The sequence below is a fragment of the Schistocerca gregaria genome, chromosome 3 (genome assembly GCF_023897955.1).
Source record: "Schistocerca gregaria isolate iqSchGreg1 chromosome 3, iqSchGreg1.2, whole genome shotgun sequence".
Classification (NCBI taxonomy): domain Eukaryota; kingdom Metazoa; phylum Arthropoda; class Insecta; order Orthoptera; family Acrididae; genus Schistocerca; species Schistocerca gregaria.
In genome coordinates, this window is record NC_064922.1 from 928,356,606 (window position 1) to 928,379,187 (window position 22,582).

The 22,582-nt window shown below is 42.5% G+C and overlaps 1 protein-coding gene across 1 annotated transcript in view; it reads right to left on the bottom strand.

Annotated features, from left to right (window-relative positions):
- The window catches only part of LOC126355807 (facilitated trehalose transporter Tret1-like), a 117,481-nt gene extending 98,288 nt beyond the window's left edge, over window positions 1–19,193 (bottom strand). The window contains exon 1 of the mRNA XM_050006233.1: window positions 18,942–19,193. Coding sequence (XP_049862190.1) covers window positions 18,942–18,999 — 58 coding nt within the window. The 5' untranslated portion in view covers window positions 19,000–19,193. The remainder of the gene's footprint in view (window positions 1–18,941) is intronic.
- Window positions 19,194–22,582: the final 3,389 nt, after the last annotated feature.

The following is a 22,582-nucleotide window of genomic DNA, read 5'->3' on the forward strand; positions in this document are numbered from 1 at the left end:
TGACATGCGACTCATTGCTCTACAGTACTAGCATCAAGCACTTCAGTACGTAGCATCGACATGTTAGTGTTCATCACGAGCGTGGTTTTGTAGTCAGTGCAATGTTTACAAATGCGGAGTTGGCAGATGCCCATTTGATTTATGGATTAGCTCGGGGCAATAGCCGTGGCGCGGTACGTTTGTATCGAGACAGACTTCCAGAACGGAGGTGTCCCGACAGGAAGACGTTCGAAGCAATTGATCGGCGTCTTAGGGAGCATGGAACATTCCAGCCTATGACTCGCGACTGGGGAAGACCTAGAACGATGAGGACACATTCAATGGACGAGGCAATTCTTCGTGCAGTTGACGATAACCCTAATGTCAGCGTCAGAGAGGTTGCTGTTGTACAAGGTAACGTTGACCACGTCACTGTATGGAGAGTGCTACGGGAGAACTAGTTGTTGCCGTACCATGCACATCGTATGTAGGCACTGTCAGCAGCTGATTGGCCTCCACGGGTACACTACTGCGAATGGTTCATCCAACAATGTGTCAATCCTCATTTCAGTGCAAATGTTCTGTTTATGGATGAGGCCTCATTCCAACGTGATCAAATTGTAAATTTTCCCAATCAACATGTGTGGGCTGACGAGAATCCGCACGCAATTGTGCAATCACGTCATCAACACAGATTTTCTGTGAACGTTTGCGCAGGCATTGTTGGTGATGTCTTGATTAGGTCCCATGTTCTTCCACCTACGCTCAATGGAGCACATTATCATGATTTCATACGTGATACTCTACCTGTGCAGCTAGAACAACCTTTACAAGTACGACACAACATGTGGTTCATGCACGATGGAGCTCCTGCACATTTCAGTCGAAGTGTTCGTACGCTTCTCAACAACAGATTCGGTGACCGATGGATTGGTAGAGGCGGACCAATTCCATGGCCTCCACGCTCTCCTGACCTCAACCCTCTTGACTTTCATTTATGGGGGCATTTGAAAGCTCTTGTCTACGCAACCCCGGTACCAAATGCAGAGACTCATCGTGCTCGTATTGTGGACGGCTGTGATACAATACGCCACTCTCCAGGGCTGCATCAGCGCATCAGGGATTCCATGCGACGGAGGGTGGATGCTCGCTAACGGAGGATATTTTGAACATTTCCTGCAACGAAGTGTTTGAAGTCACGCTGGTACGTTCTGAAGCTGTGTGTTTCCATTCCATTATTAATGTGATTTGAAGAGGAATAAAATGAGCTCTAACATGAAAAGTAAGCGTTTCGGGATACATGTCCACATAACATATTTTCTTTCCTTGTGTGTGAGGAATGTTTGCTGAAAGTTTGGCCGTACCTTTTTGTAACACCCTGTATATACACTAAGATGGTTTCTGTTCTACTAGTTTCGAGCACGGTCTATTCTGAACTCATTTATAGCAACAGATGTGGATACATCTCTTTGTCTCGATAGCAATTTTCCTGCTCACAGTCATACAAATGTAGCAGTCCCATGAATAAGTACGTTTATGTGCGATTAATAGCTATGCATTACAAGATGGTGAACGCTGACAACGGTGCTTTGTGTAAATATGTATGGTATGCTATTTATTTGTCGAGACGAGGATGATGTGTCCATATCGTTTGCTACAAATGCACTCGTGAACGGGTTGTACCCAACACTACGAGTTCCGAATAAAGTAATTTTAAATACAGACCGGTGGTATAATGTTCTTCATATTTAAGGACATCATAGGAAAATAAAATCTGGGTAACTGAATGGGGATTCAAATCCATACAGGCCTGTTCCTGAGATCAGTTGCAGACAACGATCCAGTGGACTTCCAATTAGATTTTGCAATGAATACGCTGTGAAATCGTCTCCATTCCTAGCTCGTGTTTTTGGAGAAATTCTTGTGCAGCAAACAACCACACGTGCCTGGAAAAGAGCGCTAATCACTCCTGTTTACAAAAACCCTATAAGATCTGATACGTAGATTTAGAGTGCGAGCAATGTTACGTAGTCCCCTAGCTGCGCGGACGGCGCAGTGAGGTAGGGGAGGACAATAGTGGTTGCAGCTCCCTCGAGGGCGGGACAGCTCAATAAGGGAGGTGTAGCTCTGCAGTGCGAGCCTTCACACGAGCGGCCATCTTGGGCCATCTTGCAGAGCTGGTAAGCTACAGCTAGCAAGTGTGCAACAATCGTATTAACACGTTATGCTAGTACAACCCATAATTCCACAATCCATCCGATTGTTATTAAAAATGCAAAGGCTACAGGATTACACTGGACTTGCAACAAAGGGAGCATTTTGTTTTCGCCTGTCTTGTACAGATTTCTTCTTTCTCTTTTTGGTATGTTATCATTAGCTTCGTTTCCCAAAACATGGAGGGATTTACACAATTTCACCTCAGTAACGCGTTAAGACAGTTGCAGTTGGGGCAGAATCCTGAAACAGTCTACTATTAATCAAACAACTGATGGCAAATAAGGTCAGTACTTGAACGAAAGCTCTTGCTTTCTATAAAAATTAGGAATGTCATTCCTTCATTTATACGGTTACAAATACATACTATCATTTGGCCCGCTGTAGATCAGACTTCAAAGAATTAGATTATTTCACCGAACAAAAAGTATAGTCACATATATATTGCAGTAGATAAGGAAGTTGTGCATGTTAGCTATGTGGCAAAATACTCTTTGTTTTGCAAGCTATCATTTGCCAAAAATTCAATTTGCTATCTCTAACCATGTTATCTGCCCATTCGACCAGAAGTGAGTGCACTACATACAATACATTGTCTTGATAAAGGAGTTCTTGTTTGTGTTCACATTGTTCAAGATATCACAGGTAATCTATATACGCATATCTCAAAAATGATCTGAGGCTTCAAAACAAGGTTTTCCATTACTGTTATCACGTAAAGGGCGATTGTTCTACTGTTCAATTGAAACTTGAGCGTCTGTAACCTACCGTTATATTTAAACTGCGTCGACCTCTTTTATGATGCCGTGTACAAGTGTTACAGAAGAAAGGGCTAACAGTACAGCATAGTTTCACCTCCATCACCATCTAAACATACTGTGCAGCGCCTAAAACTTTCTTGGCCCTGCAAGAACGGTTATTACGCCCAAAGCAGTCCCTGGTCAGAGAGGAATTCACACGTAGGCCCACTTGGCATAAGTTTAAACAAGTCGTAAGAACTACAGTCGATAATACGTGCTTTGAAATATTGTTAGTTTAATTGGTGACTGAATGGAAATCCAAACAATTTCCATCTGGAATCGTGTTTACGAAATTGTTCAATAATACTGTAAAGCAAGCTATCACGACGACACTCGACAATATGAGTTATGAAATGTTATTACTCGGAGAATGCTGTCGGCTTCTAACTCCTGTTCATTGAGAATAGAGAAGGTGACGACAATTAAATTACATTCTTCTACTTTGTCGTTCCTGTCTCAACGACTTTATTTCATAGCACATTTCGCTCACGTAAACCAGGCTAGACAGTTGATCACTGTCGTGTGGTACGCTTATGAACTAGATACTTTTAATTTACGAACTTCATCTGCGTCTACGTCTACTTGACTATTCTGCAGTTCACAGTTAAGTGTTTGGTAGAGGACTCATCGAACTAGCTTCAAGCTACTTCTCTACAGTTGCACTCTCGGACAGCGGCCGGGAAAAACGAACACTTAAATCTTTCCGTGTAAGCTCTGATTTCTCTTATTTAATTGTGAACATCATTTCTCCCTACGTAGATAGAGAAAGTTGATGATAGAAATTTTGATGAATACCACTGCAATTCATGTATCAAATCCGTAGAATCTCCCCTTACTTCGCGATAACACAAAACGAGCTGCCCTTCTTTGAACTTTTTCGATGCCTTCCATCAGTGTTATCTGGTGCGGATTCCACACCGCCCAGCAGTACTCAAGACGAGGGCGGAGACTATTGGTGTAAGCAAAAAATGGTACAACTGTCTCCGAGCACTATGGGACTTAACTGCTGAAGTCATCAGTCCCCTAGATCTTAGAACTACATAAACGTAAGTAACCTGCGGACATCACACACATCCATGCCCGAGGCTGGATTCGAACCTGCGACCGTAGCGGTCGCGCGGTTCCAGACTGTAGCGCCTAGAGCCGCTCGGCCACTCCGGAGGGCTGGTGTAAGCAGTCTCTTTTACTAAAGCTGTTGCTATACATTTTCTAAGTGTTCTGCCTGTCTTTGATTTGCTTTCCCCACAACATATCTACGTGATTGTCCCAGTTTAAGTTATTCGTTTAGTAATTCCCAAGTGTTTAGTTCAGCTGAAGCCTTCACATTTTTGTGATTTATCATGTAACTGAAATTTGGCGGATTCTTTTTAGTACTCATGTTGATGAATTCACACTTTTCATGATTTAGAATCAGTTGTCACTTCTGCACCGTACAGATATCTTTTGCAATTCGTTTTGATCATCTGATGACTTCACATGACGGTAAATCTGCAGAAAATCTAAGAGGGATAAAAGAGGGATAATCAGATTGTCTGCTAAATCGTTTATGTAGATTAGGAAGCCGCGCGGGATTAGCCGAGCGGTGTCAGGCGCTGCAGTGATGGACTGTGCGGCTGGTCCCAGCGGAGGTTCGAAGTCCTCCCTCGGGCATGGGTGTGTGTGTTTGTCCTTAGGATAATTTAGGTTAAGTAGTGTGTAATCTTAGAGACTGATAACCTTAGCAGTTAAGTCCCATAAGATTTCACACACATTTGAACATTTTCGCAGATTAGGAACAACAGAGGACTTACAACACTTCCTTAGGAAACGCCACATACTACTTCTGTTTAACCCGTCGACTTTCCGTCAGTTAGTACCAACTGTGACTTCTCTGACAGGAAATCAAGAATTCAGTCACACTACTGTGACGATACTTCATATGCACGCAATTTAATTAGAAGTCGCTTGTGAGAAACGGTGTCAGAAACCTTCGAGAAAACTAAAAATATGCAATCCATTTGATGTCCCCTATCGTTAGTACTCATAAAGAGCTAGTTTTGTTTCACAAGAACGATATTTTCCGAATCTGTGTTTGGTCATTTGTCAATAAATCGTCTTCTTCGAAGTGATTCATTATTTTCGAGCACAACATACGTGCCTAAACCCTTCTGCAAATCGATGTTAGTGATATGGGTCTTTAATTCAGCGGATTACTCCTATTTCCTTTTTGGGTATTGATTTGTCTTGTGCAACTTTCCAGTCTTTGAGTACGGATCTTTCTATTAGCGAGCGGTCGTATATGATTGTTAAGTATGGTACTGTATCAGCATACTCTGAAAGGAACCTGAGTGGTATACAATCTGGACCGGAAGCCTTGCCTTTCTTAAATGTTTGAAGCTGTTTCGCCAGTCTGTCGCTATCTACTTCTATGTCACTTATTTCCGTTTGTGCTGGTGTTGGTTCGCTATCGTGTGTAAAGTAAAAAGTTTTGTGCTCGTGCGTCGTCTGGTATGATACCCTATTATTTACAAACTTACTTCGTTTTGTGTTAATCGACAATTTCGTAAGGAAAAAAAATTGGAAATTTGTGGTAAGGTCTTATGGGACAAAACTGCTGAGGTCATCGGTCCCTAAGCTTACACACTACTTAATCTAAGTTAAACTAACTTACACTAAGGACGACAAACACCCATGCCCAAGGGAGGACTCAAACCTCCGACGGGGGGAGAGGCTCAGACCATTTTTTTTTTTTTTGTAATATAATTTTGTTCGTTATTGGTCATCGTGGATCCATTGACTCAGTTTTTTTTTTTTTTTTTTATTACAGAGGGCAGCTAACCTTCTGACCGAACACGCTGAACTACCGTGCCAGCAACCACTCGGCTACCCCGCGCGGCGAGTTTCGTAAATATTTTTGACATGAATAAGAGTGACAAAACCGTACGTGCAAAATTAATTGGGACAACACTTAGGAAATTAGCTTAGCAAAGCGAGAAAATGAAGCTAATGTTCTGAAAGCGCTAGGCAGAGTAGGTAAATTTTTTACGAAAAATTTTGCATACACGACTTCGAGTTTGGTAGTACTGACGACAAGTCTATCACTACAGCTGTCGTGAAAGATGACAGTTTGGAAGGATATACTCCAGATATTTCATAGTGTAAACGTGAACTTGCAAAGTGTAAAAAAGTGATACTGGAATAGTGCATGAGTTATACGTATCACTTGTAAGGTTTATTAGCTCTGTTCGTGGGAATTTCGACTATTATGAAAATAAATCCATGGAGATTGTGACTGATGTGGACTATGAATGCGCCTATAAAAGATCAAGGAAAAGCAAACGTTATGTTGATGAAGAAGCGGATACTGAGAAGTTCTTCTCACTGGTAGGGAGAAATTTCGAAACGAAATATTTTTCTCAATACTTTGCAACTTGTACACTGAATTAGTGAAGAGTAAGCAAAGTTATAAAACACCTTCATAGTTTCCAGTAAACTTAAGAATACTTTACCAGACGTTATTTCTGAACGCGCAGCAGAAACTCTAAGCATCATATGAAAATGATTTATAACCTTCCTTCCCAAGTGAATATGTACCTCTCGCGGCATTGAAATCCTCTGAGATTATTGGTGTATCAGTCGAAATGAGTAAATTTATACTAAAGGAACGGTTACAGTCCATGTCCCCGAATGTTGACATAGCTATTAGAAAGTTTCTATGTACGGCACTTACAAAATGTTAAGCAGAACGCTCGTTTCGGCTCTTGTTGTTGTTGTCTTCAGTCCTGAGACTGGTTTGATGCAGCTCTCCATGCTACTCTATCCTGTGCAAGCTGCTTCATCTCCCAGTACCTACTGCAACCTACATCCTTCTGAATCTGCTTAGTGTACTCATCTCTCGGTTTCCCTCTACGATTTTTACCCTCCACGCTGCCCTCCAATGCTAAATTTGTGATCCCTTGATGCCTCAAAACATGTCCTACCAACCGATCCCTTCTTCTAGTCAAGTTGTGCCACAAACTTCTCTTCTCCCCAATCCTATTCAATACCTCCTCATTAGTTACGTGATCTATCCACCTTATCTTCAGTATTCTTCTGTAGCACCACATTTCGAAAGCTTCTATTCTCTTCTTGTCCAAACTAGTTATCGTCCATGTTTCACTTCCATACATGGCTACACTCCAAACAAATACTTTCAGAAACGACTTCCTGATACATAGATCTATATTCGATGTTAACAAATTTCTCTTCTTCAGAAACGCTTTCCTTGCCATTGCCAGTCTACATTTTATATCCTCTCTACTTCGACCATCATCAGTTATTTTACTTCCTAAATAGCAAAACTCCTTTACTACTTTAAGTGTCTCATTTCCTAATCTAATTCCCTCAGCATCACCCGATTTAATTTGACTACATTCCATTATCCTCGTTTTGCTTTTGTTAATGTTCAACTTATATCTTCCTTTCAAGACACTGTCCATTCCGTTCAACTGCTCTTCCAAGTCCTTTGCCGTCTCTGACAGAATTACAATGTCATCGGCGAACCTCAAAGTTTTTACTTCGTCTCCGTGAATTTTAATACCTACTCCAAATTTTTCTTTTGTTTCCTTTACTGCTTGCTCAATATACAGATTGGATAACATCGGGGAGAGGCTACAACCCTGTCTCACTCCTTTCCCAACCACTGCTTCCCTTTCATGCCCCTCGACTCTTATTACTGCCATCTGGTTTCTGTACAAATTATAAATAGCCTTTCGCTCCCTGTATTTTACCCCTGCCACCTTTAGAATTTGAAAAAGAGTATTCCAGTCAACATTGTCAAAAGCTTTCTCTAAGTCTACAAATGCTAGAAACGTAGGTTTGCCTTTTCTTAATCTTTCTTCTAAAATAAGTCGTAAGGTCAGTATTGCCTCACGTGTTCCAACATTTCGACGGAATCCAAACTGATCCTCCCCGAGGTCTGCATCTACCAGTTTTTCCATTCGTCTGTAAAGAATTCGCGTTAGTATTTTGCAGCCGTGACTTATTAAACTGATAGTTCGGTAATTTCCACATCTGTCAGCACCTGCTTTCTTTGGGATTGGAATTATTATATTCTTCTTGAAGTCTGAGGGTATTTCGCCTGTCTCATACATCTTGCTCACCAGCTGGTAGAGTTTTGTCATGACTGGCTCTCCCAAGGCCGTCAGTAGTTCTAATGGAATGTTGTCTACTCCGGGGGCCTTGTTTCGACTCAGGTCTTTCAGTGCTCTGTCAAACTCTTCACGCAGTATCGTATCTCCCATTTCGTCTTCATCTACATCCTCTTCTATTTCCATAATATTGTCCTCAAGTACATCGCCCTTGTATAAACCTTCTATATACTCCTTCCACCTTTCTACCTTCCCTTCTTTGCTTAGTACTGGGCTGCCATCTGAGCTCTTGATATTCATACAAGTGGTTCTCTTCTCTCCAAAGGTCTCTTTAATTTTCCTGTAGGCAGTATCTATCTTACCCCTAGTGAGATAAGCTTCTACATCCTTACATTTGTCCTCTAGCCATCCCTGTTTAGCCATTTTGCACTTCCTGTCGATCTCATTTTTGAGACGTTTGTATTCCTTTTTGCCTGCTTCATTTACTGCATTTTTATATTTTCTCCTTTCATCAATTAAATTCAATATTTCTTCTGTTACCCAAGGATTTCTAGCAGCCCTCGTCTTTGTACCTACTTTATCCTCTGCTGCCTTCACTACTACATCCCTCAGAGCTACCCATTCTTCTTCTACTGTATTTCTTTCCCCTGTTCCTGTCAATTGTTCCCTTATGCTCTCTCTGAAACTCTGTACAACCTCTGGTTCTTTCAGTTTATCCAGGTCCCATCTCCTTAATTTCCCACATTTTTGCAGTTTCTTCAGTTTTAATCTACAGGTCATAACCAATAGATTGTGGTCAGAGTCCACATCTGCCCCTGGAAATGTCTTACAGCTTAAAACCTGGTTCCTAAATCTCTGTCTTACCATTATATAATCTATCTGATACCTTTTAGTATCTCCAGGGTTCTTCCACGTATACAACCTTCTTTCATGATTCTTAAACCAAGTGTTAGCTATGATTAAGTTGTGCTCTGTGCAAAATTCTACTAGGCGGCTTCCTCTTTCATTTCTTAGCCCCAATCCATATTCACCTACTATGTTTCCTTCTCTCCCTTTTCCTACACTCGAATTCCAGTCACCCATTACTATTAAATTTTCATCTCCCTTCACTATCTGAATAATTTCTTTTATTTCATCGTACATTTCTTCAATTTCTTCATCATCTGCAGAGCTAGTTGGCATATAAACTTGTACTACTGTAGTAGGTGTGGGCTTCGTATCTATCTTGGCCACAATAATGCGTTCACTATGCTGTTTGTAGTAGCTTACCCGCATTCCTATTTTCCTATTCATTATTAAACCTACTCCTGCATTACCCCTATTTGATTTTGTGTTTATAACCCTGTAGTCACCTGACCAGAAGTCTTGTTCCTCCTGCCACCGAACTTCACTAATTCCCACTATATCTAACTTTAACCTATCCATTTCCCTTTTTAAATTTTCGAACCTACCTGCCCGATTAAGGGATCTGACATTCCACGCTCCGATCCGTAGAACGCCAGTTTTCTTTCTCCTGATAACGACATCCTCCTGAGTAGTCCCCGCCCGGAGATCCGAATGGGGGACTATTTTACCTCCGGAATATTTTACCCAAGAGGATGCCATCATTTCGGCTCTTAAAAAGCTAAAATCATACCTACCTTGTGCCTTGTCTGAGAAGGGATTGAACACGTTCTCCACTCCTCACATCGGGCCTGACCTAACTGATGACCGCCTCAACTATGAATATACTAGAACTGACATGTGATAATTTTTCACGCAATTTGGGTGCATAGATCCTGAGAAGTCAGTACCCAGAACAACCACCTCTGGCCGTAATAACGGCCTTGATACGCCTGGACATTGAGTCAGACAGAGCTTGGATGGCGTGTACATGTACAGCTGCCCATGCAGCTTCAACACGATACCACAGATCATCAAGAGTAGTGACTGGAGTACTGTGACGAGCCAGTTGCTCGGCCACCATTGGCCAGACGTTTTCAATTGGTGAGAGATCTGGAGAATGTGCTGGTCAGGGCAGCAGTCGAACATTTTCTGTATCCAGAAACGCCCGTACAGGACTTGCAACATGCGGTCGTGCATTATCCTGCTGAAATGTAGGGATTCGCAGGGATCGAATGAAGGGTAGAACCACGGGTCGTAACACATCTGAAATGTAACGTCCACTGTTCAAAGTGCCGTCAATGCGAACAAGAGGTGATCGAGACGTGTAACCAATGGCACCGCATACCATCACGCCGGGTGATACGCCAGTAAGGCGACGACGAATACACGCTTCCAATGTGTGTTCTTCGCAATGTCGCCAAACACGGATGCGACCATCATGATGCTGTAAACAGAACCTGGATTCATCCAAAAAAATCACTTTTTGCCATTCGTGCACCAACCTTGTGTGAATGCTCTGAAAAGCTGATCATTTGCACATCACCGCATCTTCTTCCCGTCGGTTAAATTTCACGTCTGTAGCACGTCACCTACGTGGTGTAGCAATTTTAATGGCCAGTAGTGTAATTTTTGAAATGCTGTGTATTACTATATCAAGTGTGATACGACCTTCCTCTCAGCGCCATACTCTTGGTTGCTATACCTAAATTTTAGTTTTCACAATGTGACGACAATATATAATATAGCGGGATTTTGGAGCAATCAGTTTGAATTTTTAGTTCTATGGTGCATGATGACCGGTAGAGGTTAGTCTGAGACATTGAGAAAGTGCCGCATCTTTGCTGTCACTGATATGCAAAGGTACGTCACCTCGCAAAGGAACGCGTTTTAGCGAAAGGCACGTAACTGATAAAAAGTGGCCTTGCCATATTCGAAGCTTCGGGACTAAGGTGAGAGGAAGTCCACAGCTGGATCTAAATCGGCATATAGACAATACTCTGACCGATGCATTAAAGCACGTTCCATCTTCTTGTCACAGAGCCAGCACTCAGCATTAAACACTGAACGTCACCTGTAGATGAGCCCGAAAAAGTTCGAAAACCGCTTCGTGGAATAAATAACTATTTCGAACAAGAGACTGGTTTTAGCTTTCTTTAACAGATAAGGTTAATCACCGAATCTACACGTACAGAGAATGCCATTTTAGGGTAGAAGAAGAAGTAGTGTTTTGTCGCTGTAATAAAAGCGTGAATAAATATCATAATCAAAAAATGCGGAGCGGCTCGTATACGGCGTGATGATGCACAAAATTTTGAAGTTGCGCTGAAGACGTCAGTTATTTCACTTCAGCAAATGTATGAGATTTAACGTGAAGATATGTGTGGGCATATCTAAAATTGTTATTCTCTTGTCATGTGAAAATAGTGTAGATGAGGAGCGTCACAATAAATTAGCTTCCCCAGATTATGTTTTCGAAAAAAATAGCTGAAAGAATCCACATTCGTAGATCAAGCTTTAACTCGTACAACAACGAGTTGATGTTAGACCATTTCATACTTATCCAATGAAAACACTTATCTCTGACATTATATTTAGAATATCTTTGACATACACAAGAATGTGGTATTTATATCACCTCCATTGTCTGTGGAACAATAATAACGATGATCGCCGCAGAAATGTACACCACAATGTAAATGAATATTGTCTCGTCCCCAGTAATAGTTTTGGAATAAAATTTAGTACTAAAAAGACGTGGAATAATAAATCGAAATATGTCGACAGCTATAAGAGGGCTTTTTTAAAATCGTGCCATCGAAGTGGTATTGTCTGATCAGCCACCAGCTTCTGAAACTGTAGACCTAAACAAAGTTCAATATATGGCTCGTGCTGCGGGTGTTAAACATTGTGTTCGTGAACTGAAACCATGGGATTTAATTCCCCAGGCACTCGTCGAGGTTTAGTTTTTCTGTGCTTTTCCTAACCCGCACCAGGTGAACTCCGACATGGCTCTTTGAATAGATCACGACTGATTTCCTCCCCGATTCTGTCTGATAATGAGGCCACACAGCAATCTGTCTATGGCACGTGAAGTTCAGAGCTCAAACATCAGCATTTCAAAACAGTTCCATTCAACTCTCAAAAATTCTCGATAAAATCGACTCTAATTTTTTCGGAGCACATAAATGTTTTAAAGTAAGGTTATTTCTTCGACAGGCATAGAATGGTCAGCGGCTGTTTGGAGTTCTGGGTTCCATTCCCGTCGGATGCAAAAGTTTAAACATCGAACATTTTTGTGAAGCGTAAAATATTTAAGATGAAAAAAAAATCAGTAACACTCAGGACTGGAAATCGCTAGATCGCTGTTTCTACTGTCATTCCGTCATTTTTTTCGTTTTTTTCCACTTTCAGTTCGAACACCTACGTATTCACTATAAAATCCATCGAATATATGATAATTAAAAAATACCTAATTAATACGTGTCCGAGAGAACAAACACTACTCTTGATCGCGCAACCGTACATATACATGATGAAATGAAACAGAAATTCTGACATCCGCCGCAAAGCAGGAAATCAGGGTTCGGGTCACGATTCGGCACAAATGTTTACTTGTTGCCATTGAATTCATTTCACTGCCTCAGTGCGGCCGATGTCAAAACTTCTATTACATTTCATCACACATCTGTCATTTTTATGAGAACACGTTTCTTTTTACAGTATTTGTAAATAAATATTGCACACAAAAATCGAAAATCCGGTTTTCATTGCAAATATAAATTGTTAATTGCTAGTTTTTCTAGAAGATGGTTAATATCGGATGTTGAGATTAAAAACATTACAAATGAGTTTATGTATTTTATGCTTCGTAGAAATGCTCCTGGAACATACATCTCTTAAAAAAAAATTGTGATCGTCAGGACTCGAACCCAGGCCATCCACCATGCAGACGAGCCCTCTACCACAGTCCCATGTTGCCGGTACGTTTTGGGAATTAAAGAGCTTGGAAGACTTCAATTTCGATTTTGTCGAGAATTTTTTACAGTTGTATCGATCGATATTTGATTTCTGAGCTTTACATACTATAAAAACAAGAGTACAGAAACACGATTGTCGTGTGATCTTCTCGTAAGATGAGCTTGGGTTCCACACGTAACCACATTATATATGCACATAGGAGGGGAAAGTCAGTTGCTAACAATGTCTAAATTCATGGTGAAAACCTTCAGCTGTCTTTTACTTTGCACAGTGCTACTAGTTTCGATCGTAGCCCATTTTAAAGCTTAGCATAGTTTGTTATTGACTTTCGATGTGAATAATCCTTTTGGTTCAAAAGTAGCCCTGAGTACTATGGGACTTAACTTCTGTGGTCATCAGAATTAGAATTTAGAATTTAGAACTAATTAAACCTAACTAACCTAAGGACATCACACACATCCATGCCCGAGGCAGGATTCGAACCTGCGACCGTAGCTGTCACGCGGGTCCAGACTGTAGCGCCTAGAACCGCTCGGCCACCCGGCCGGCTCCTTTTGGTGGCAATTCCTCTGTACCATTATTAAATTGTGGACAATTTTGTTGACTACGACTGACCAGCAACAGCAACAGCAACTTGTAATCGTTCACATCAAGGCATAACATTCTAGCCACTTGTGCCTGCTAAGCTTGAAAATTGTCTATGACCGAAACTAGTAGCACTCTACAAAATAAGATTTTCACCATATAATTCAACGTGTAATTATCTTGTTGTCCCTTAGACTTTAAACTCTGAATACACTTCCTTACTCCTTCTCGTATTGTACAGTCTCTGAGATGTTGAGTTCTCGTTAATCTGAGAGAGATTTCTGCCCGCTGGAATATTACGGAGCAATTGTGCTCTCTAAAACACGTTGTTTCCCGTACCACAGACACGCATTTACGGCAATAACCAACCAATTGTTCCCAAAGTGGAACCATCCACCTAAGGAAAACATCTGACCGTCACTAATCTTGACTGAGTCCAAGTCGCTTTTTTGCAGTTTTATTTTCTTTAGCTAAGCCTTCTCTGGACGACAATAAACAGCTAGATTACGTCTCCCTACATCTTCTGAAGCTTTTCAACTCTGTATCACTTCGTCAGACAACTAACCAAGGGTGTATCTTCTCAGGTATTTGATTCTCTCGACGAATATTTGGCTAATAGAAACTTGCTGTGCAACGAATGTTCTATAAAACGAAAGCAACATCAATTATGTTCCAAGGAAGCGTAATGCGATCTCTAATGTATTCAGTTTACATAAACGATTGATCATGTGTGGTGGTGGTGGTGGTGGTTAGTGTTTAACGTCCCGTCGACAACGAGGTCATTAGAGACGGAGCGCAAGCTCGGGTTAGGGAAGGATTGGGAAGGAAATCAGCCGTGCCCTTTCAAAGGAACCATCCCGGCATTTGCCTGAAACGATTTAGGGAAATCACGGAAAACCTAAATCAGGATGGCCGGAGACGGGATTGAACCGTCGTCCTCCCGAATGCGAGTCCAGTGTGCTAACCACTGCGCCACCTCGCTCGGTCATGTATGGTCGCAGCATTGTAAGATTATTCTGATGATCCTCTTGTGAAGAGGAAAGTATCGTCATTGTACGATACTGACACCAAAAAGAAGGGGCGGTGCGACGGCTGATTTAGAGAGGCTTTTGCAAGAATATATCGGTGAGCTACATACAGTCATCCTTTGGCTGTAGAGGGAACGTGGGAACCTGGCACCTCAGCCACAAGGACAATGCCTCCCTGGATGATGGTGTCCGACGCATGAGTGGGAAGGTTACGTATGCTGACGCGTCCCTGGGAAGCCGGAAGGCATGCTTACGTAACATTCAGGTACAAGTGCCCTGGATACACTAGACACAGCAAAGTTAACCCATTCTCGGCGATGTTTGCCACGAGGCCTATGTGACACCTGGAGTCGCTGTGGAACGATATCGGTTCCGGGAACTCCGTGCCTATTTACAGGCACCGAACGGATGTGGGTCGGCACTGGAAAGTGGTACTTTCCTGAATTAAACTTTCACCTGCAGCGCGTAGCTGAGTCGGTGCAGCAGTTGCCCGCGAAAGGCAAAGGTACCAAGCTCGAGTCTCCGTCCTGCGCACAGTCTCAATCTACCAGGTAGTTTCAAGTTTTTTTCCTGTTAAAGGCGATAGTTGTGTTTTCCAGGTGACACTTATAGCGCGTAATTCATCTTGGAGCCGCAAGCTACGCAGAGAACTAGTAGCGAGCCGAGTGGTCAATGTGAGCGCGTTTCTTTGAATATTTGAGAGACAACTAATCAAAAGAGAGAAGAGATCCGGGATGAGTATCGGTGTACAGGTGTTAGAATGGAACGGAGCCAGCAGATGTTAGGCTGGTGCTGGCAGCCCAAGGGTGGACTGGAGAGTGTGGTGCGCGACTAGTGAGGTCGTTTCGTTTACACATCTGATAGGATCCAGAGTACGGTGTCCAAACTGATGTCACGCTCGGGTCTGAAGATGGCGTTGTTGAAGCCAGCTACCAAAAAATAAAGTAATAAAAACGTGACGTGAGAGGTGTCAAGATTAGTAATTCTGGATCACTTGCTAACGTTCCTAACAAGTTACGTCTGGACTTAAACATATGACCATGTTAAGTGTCAGCTGAATTCTAGTATGTCTGGCATTCTACAACGAACCGATTTCGATTCAACTCTCTATACCTAATCGTCAAAAATGGGCCTTCCACCTAAGAATCAAAGTGCCTAGAGATATCCGCGTGAAGCAGAGAGATACGCATTTTGGACGACCTGACTTCGTACTTCGCTTTCATTATTGGCGTTTATTTATTATGGTGCCCCAAACCTGGTTCACGATAGACTCGTCAAAGATGTATATCTGAATAAGTAGAGTGTAAAATGTAACTCGTGAGCGTATTTGTTCGTAAATGCTACTCGCTTTAAATTTACTGGTCAGAGTCCGTGTTCATGCAGTGTGGCTTGGGGTAGGGAAATGGCCACTCCCATTTTCTGACGTTCGGTTTATTTTGTCTTTCAATATGAACGGTGGGCCAAACACGATGGTGCACCTTGGAAATCTCAGTTGCTACCAATTGTGGATTCTTTCAAATGAAATTTCTACCTACTTCGCAGTGGACGTGGTTGTTATCTTTTAATAACACATAACGCCAGACTATTCGTTAGAGGGAACCCTGATTCATTCCTATAAATTTAGTGGACATTCAGCTGGACATTCACTGGACATTCATCTGATCAGCTCATTCTCCAAAGCATAGGTGGGACGGTGATGCTTGCCATGTAACCCACTAATCAATAGCAGCGAGTGCCACTCGTATTCTGCGAACCGTAATCTGAAGGAAGGAGAACATTCGAGAATATAAAACGAGTTAAAGTATAAATTAATGTGTACTCCAAAACAGTCTATTAGGCTCTAAGAAGTCTACAGATGCATGTAGTACAGTTAACAGAAAAACTGCTGCACTGAAAATTCGTTGCTTACAAATATGCTACCCAGCTGCTCTTAATTCACTACTGATTGCTCCATTTTTACACGAGCAAACTGATAGCCGGCACACGGAAACAGTTCTCTATAAGTTGTGATCTAAAGAGCTATATAAACAAAGAGCATTATTACTTAACAAGATTTCCAATTTATTATATGCAGTATGCGGTTAGTGACACTAAAAAAAATATTTACACTTTGCAAGGATTCTCAGTTTCTCTTCTTACGTCTTAGGCAACTTTACATCAGAATATGATTCCTCGCCTTGACTGTGAACGAGGAAACAACTTTTACATGAGAATTATTTTTATATTTTGTGTTGTGGCTATGTAAATAACAATTTAATAACTGTGTGTCAATGTATCTCTTAAGAAGTAAATAAGTAGGGAAGTGATTGTAAGAAGCCCCTGCAATGTATACTGTTAGCTTGTCCACACAACATTCTTTTTGTACACTTTTCCAAAATACATTACGTGCTCCCTTTAGCTGCATTTTTCTTTGATCTAATGCTGTAAGTGGAAATGTGCAAAATCAGTTACCATATGTGCCTGCATGTCAATACGTAAAAGACGAAATCACAGCGAGATGCACCTCTAGATCATCTTTTTCTTATGTCTCATTTAGTATATAAATGTAAATACACAGTTACGTCGTTTTTATTTGTTTGAGATTCCGTAACACGAACAGACGTAAGATTAACACTTGAGTGATTTTGTGGGAACGAACTGCACAGTTGATTAGCTATTGTTCTGGCTGTGTCTGATATGGCTGGCCAAACACGTTTAACTGACGTGATGTGCCACCACTCACTTATTGTCTATTGTACGTCAGTTATGCGGTTCATAACCAAAAGTGAACCAAAAATAGATCCATGCGGGACAGCATACTGTAAATTTCACACGATTGTGGACTATGTTTAAAGAAGATTCACATACTCGTCACAACGTATAAGCCACAGACAAGATGCCACGATATCCGCATATAAAATAGGTTACTTATCAAATGTCAGCAGAAAGCTCCCCGCTGTCACAGTACTTGCGAGCAGACTCCAAACAGTGAATATTCATGGAGTATGATTCGGTTTGTGTGTTCTACATCCATACTCCGCAGGCCACCTGACGGTGTGCGGCGGAGGGTACCTTGAGTACTTCTATCCTTCACTCCTCGGTGAAGGTATGTTCTCGAAACTTCAACAAAAGCCCGTACCGAGCTACTGAGCGTCTCTCCTACAGAGTCTTCCACTGGAGTTTATCTATAATCTCCGTAACGCTTTCCTGTAACGAAGCACGCTGCTCTCCGCTGCATTTTCTCTGTTTCTTCTATGAACCCTATCTGGTACGGATCCCACACTGCTGAGCAGTATTTAAGCAGTGGACGAACAAGCGTACTGTAACCTACTTCCTTTGTTTTCGGATTGCATTTCCTTAGGATTCTTCCAATGAATCTCAGTCTGGCATCTGCTTTACCGACGATCAACTTTACGTGATCATTCCATTTTAAATCACTCCTAAAGCGTACTCCCAGATAATTTATGGAATTAACTGCTTCCATTTGCTGACCTGCTATATTGTAGCTAAATGATAAGGAATCTTTCTTTCTATGTATTCGCAGCACACTACATTTGTCTACATTGAGATTCAATTGCCATTCCCTGCACCATGCGTCAATTCGCTGCATATCCTCCTGCATTTCAGTACAATTTTCCATTGTTACAACCTTCTGATATACCACAGCATCATCCGCAAAAGCCTCAGTGAACTTCCGATGTCATCCACAAGGTCATTTATGTATATTGTGAATAGCAACGGTCCTACGACACTCCCGTGAGGCACACCTGAAATCACTCTTACTTCGGAAGACTTCTCTCCATTGAGAATGACATGCTGCGTTCTGTTATCTAGGAACTCTTCAATCCAATCACACAATTGGTCTGATAGTCCATACGCTCTTACTTTGTTCATTAAACGACTGTGGGGAACTGTATCGAACGACTTGCGGAAGTCAAGAAACACGGCATCTACCTGGGAACCCGTGTCTATGGCCCTCTGAGTCTCGTGGACGAATAGCGAGAGCTGGGTTTCACACGATCGCCTTTTTCGAAACGCATGCAGATTCCTACAGAGTAGATTTCTAGTCTCCAGATAAGTCATTATGCTAGAACATAATATGTGTTCCAAAATTGTACAACTGATCGACGTTAGAGAGATAGGTCTATAGTTCTGCACACGGGTGTTCCACGTATCTGTACAAGAACTGACACGTCGTGTATCTCCCGAGTATAAAAAATGATTCTGTATGAAAATGTTCAAACACCACTTTTCGAGAATGGCGAAGTTTATGAAACTTATTGGTCGTCGAAAGTTGTGCAGCGATGGGTACTTGTTCAGCCAAAATGACATGTACTTGATGTAAAGAAGTCAGTACTTAAAGACTGCGGTAAGTATTTACTTACCGGCCAGAACGGCAAGAAGCTGCCTCAGGACACCACTGAAGCGGAAGAGTTTGATCATCGTGCCGCGGGCTTTCCGGAACTGCCGGTCTGAATTGCCGTCGTCCGCACCTCACGGACGCGTCGCCGTGACTGCGTCACTACCGGCTGCCGAGAGCCACGCAAATGAGCAGCCAAGTTGCTCGACGAGAGACGCGATAACGGCATCGCATACGGCAAAGGAAGCCATACGCTCTCGGCTATCGAGTTAATCTAAACGACTCTTTCACGTCACTGGTTGTATATAACGGCCGTGTCGGTTCCCTTACACAAAAGAAGTTCGAACTCTGACAAAGAGTACTTGAAATACGTCCTTCAGAGTGGAAACTTACCACAGATACGAGGGACATTCATAAATGGGCCTGCAACAAGCTATTAAAAACCAGTGAACGCTTGCAACTTCGGTGCGCTTGCATTGTTAGAAAAACGAGTCCTTGAAGGTCGCATGCGTCAGTCGGTTCTCTCTTTCGTTCGTCAGCGTGTAAGCAGTAAACGATTGAAAGGACGGTGTTATTGTGCCTCCCTCCACTTGCGAGTTACGGTCTGTGTTTTGCTGCCTGCAAGCAGAAGGAGTCAGTGCTGCCGAGATTCATCGTCGATTGCGACGTGTGTGCGGGGACGGGATTACGAGTGATGATTCTGTGAGGGAATGGTGTGGAAACTTCAGGACTGGTGATACAGATGTGCATGATGTGAGTGATCGAGAAAAATATTTAGATGAGACTGAGGAACTTGTGCAGCACGCTGACTAAACTGTGCATGTGGGACGTCGGTTCACAATTTTCGAACTTTCTAGTGATGTGCCTGAGATTTCTAGAACAATCCTCTTGAACATTGTCGCACAGAGGTTAGCTAACCACAGGTTTTATGCACGGCCAGAGGGGTCCAAAAATGTATTCACTGTTTAAAAGTCCATAAATGGCAAAATAATTGACGGAGTTGCCTCATCTTTGATAGTGTAATAGTTTGTAGTTCCGGCAATCGCCACACAAGCGTTGTATTGCGTTGTTTGTTTTGTCAGATGACAATCGCCATATAGTCAGTGTTTTGTTCTTAGTTGCACCTAGTTACTCGAGTAAACATGGCTGGCGCAAGACCTGCATTCGATGAAAGGAAGTCAGTTTTGAAGCGGTATTTTAAGTACGAAAACATTAAAGAAGTTCAACGGCAATAGCGAAATGAGTATCAAAAATGGTTCAAATGGCTCTGAGCACTATGGGACTCAACTGCTGTGGTCATTAGTCCCCTAGAACTTAGAACTACTTAAACCTAACTAACCTAAGGACATCACACACATCCATGCCCGAGGCAGGATTCGAACCTGCGACCGTAGCAGTCGCACGGTTCCGGACTGTGCGCCTAGAACCGCGAGACCACCGCGGCCGGCGAAATGAGTATCAAACAGCGCCACCGACACGTTTAACGATTCGTCGCATTCGAGACAAATTTGAAGCCGAAGGCTGTGTGAAAGATGTACACAAACAACGATCTCGACGATCTGTAACAGTAACAAGTCCAGCTAACTCCCGTCGTGTGTTACAACAATTCACTCGCTCACCACAGAAGTCTGTGAGACAGTGTGCCCGTGAAACTAGAGTGAGTCGCTCAAGTGTTCGGCGAATTTTGAAGACAGCAAAGTGGAAGTGCTACATCCCACGATTGCTACACGCAATGAACGAGGACGACCCAGATCGTAGAATGGAGTACTGCGAGTGGTTTACTGACATGGTGCGCAACGATGAAGAGTTTGCAGAGATGATTGTGTTGTCTGATGCGGCACAGTTCAAACTAAATGGTACAGTAAATCCCCACAATTGCATCTACTGGGCCGCCGAAATTCCGAACGTCCATGTAGAAAAAGCCGTGAATTTGCCAGGAGTAAATGTGTGGTGTGGGTTGTCTTACCGGGGCTTGATTGGGTCATTCTTCTTTGGCGGCACAGTTACCGGTGAGGTGTAACTTCAGAAACTTCAGACATCCATTTTACCTGCCATCTGAGACTTGTATGGAGAGGGAAGAGTTTACTTTCAACACGATGGTGCCCCAGCCCACTATCAAAATCGTGTTAGGGCGTATCTCGACAAAAATCTACCAGGAAGATGGATAGGCCGTAGAGGTGCTGTGGAGTATCCACCACGTTCCCCAGACCTAACTCCTCTGGACTTTTACCTGTGGGGAACACTAAAGGACGTCGTTTATCGACAAAAGCCACGCACATTGGATGAACTTCGAGACTCCATTGTACGTTCATGTGCAAACATCGAAGTGAACACGCTGCAGTCAGTAGTTCGTGCTGCAGTTCGGCGACATCGTTTGTGTGTGGATGTTAATGGTGACCATTTCGAACACCTACAGTGATATCTTTAACTTGGACTTTAAGCTACACTTTCACCAAAAATGAAACAACTCCGTCAATTAGTTTGCAAGTTATGGACGTTTAAACACTGGATACGTTTTTTGTGGACCCCTCTGTATATCTAGCTCATGTTTACAAAAACGAAACAATGGTTGACATTATTTTATACATCTACAGCATACTCCGCAAACTAACTAATGGTGTGCGGTGTAGGGTACATCTTGTACCACCAACTGAGCCCTCCAACAATGTTCCAGTCGCGAATAGAGCATACAAAGAATGATTGTCGTTAAGCCTCTGTATAGGCTCTAATTTCTCGAATTTTCTCCTCATGGTATTTACCCGAGGTATTTGTAGTGGGACGTAATACGTTATCCGACTCTTCCCGGAAAGTACTGTTCCGAAATTTCAAAAGTAAATCTCTCCGTGATGCACAACGCCTCTCTTGTAACGTCTGCCAATGAGGTTTGTTGACCATTTCCGTGACGCTCTCGAGCCGACTAAACGATCCTGTGACGAAAGGCACCGCTTTTCGTTGGATCTTCTCAATCTCTTCTATGAGTCCTATCTGGCACTGATCCCAAATGGATGAACAATACTTAAGAATCGGTGGAACAAGCGCCTTACGAGCCACTTCCCTTGTGGATGAGTTACATTTCCTTAAGATTTTTTTCCTACGAATCTGAGTGTGGCAGCTGCTCTGCCCACTACTTGTTTTACGTGGTCATTCCACTTAAGGTCGCTCTGGATAGTTACAACTAGACATTTTGCAGCAAATACTGTTTCCAGTAGTTTGTCATGAGTACTGTTGCTCTACATTAGTGGATTTATTTTCCTATGAATGCACAATGTTTTATATTTATTTACGCTCAGGGTCAACTGCCAGAGCCGGTACCATTCATCAATTCTCTGGAGGTCATTCTGCAAATCGTTACTATCTTCTGACGTTGATAATTTGTTATAGACAACCACGTCATCTGTGAACAGCCTTAAACTTGGAAATTTGTAGGAAGCTCCTATGGGACCAAACTGCTGCGGTCATCGCTCCTAAGGTTTACAGTCTACTTAATCTAACTTATACTAACTTATGTTGAGGACAACACACACACCCATGCCCGAGGGAGAACTCGAACCTCCGTGGCGGGGACACGCTCGAACCGTGGAACAGCCTTAGAGAGCATCCGACGCTTTCTACTACATCACTCATATACATTGTAAACACTAACTATCCTATCACACTTCCTTGGGG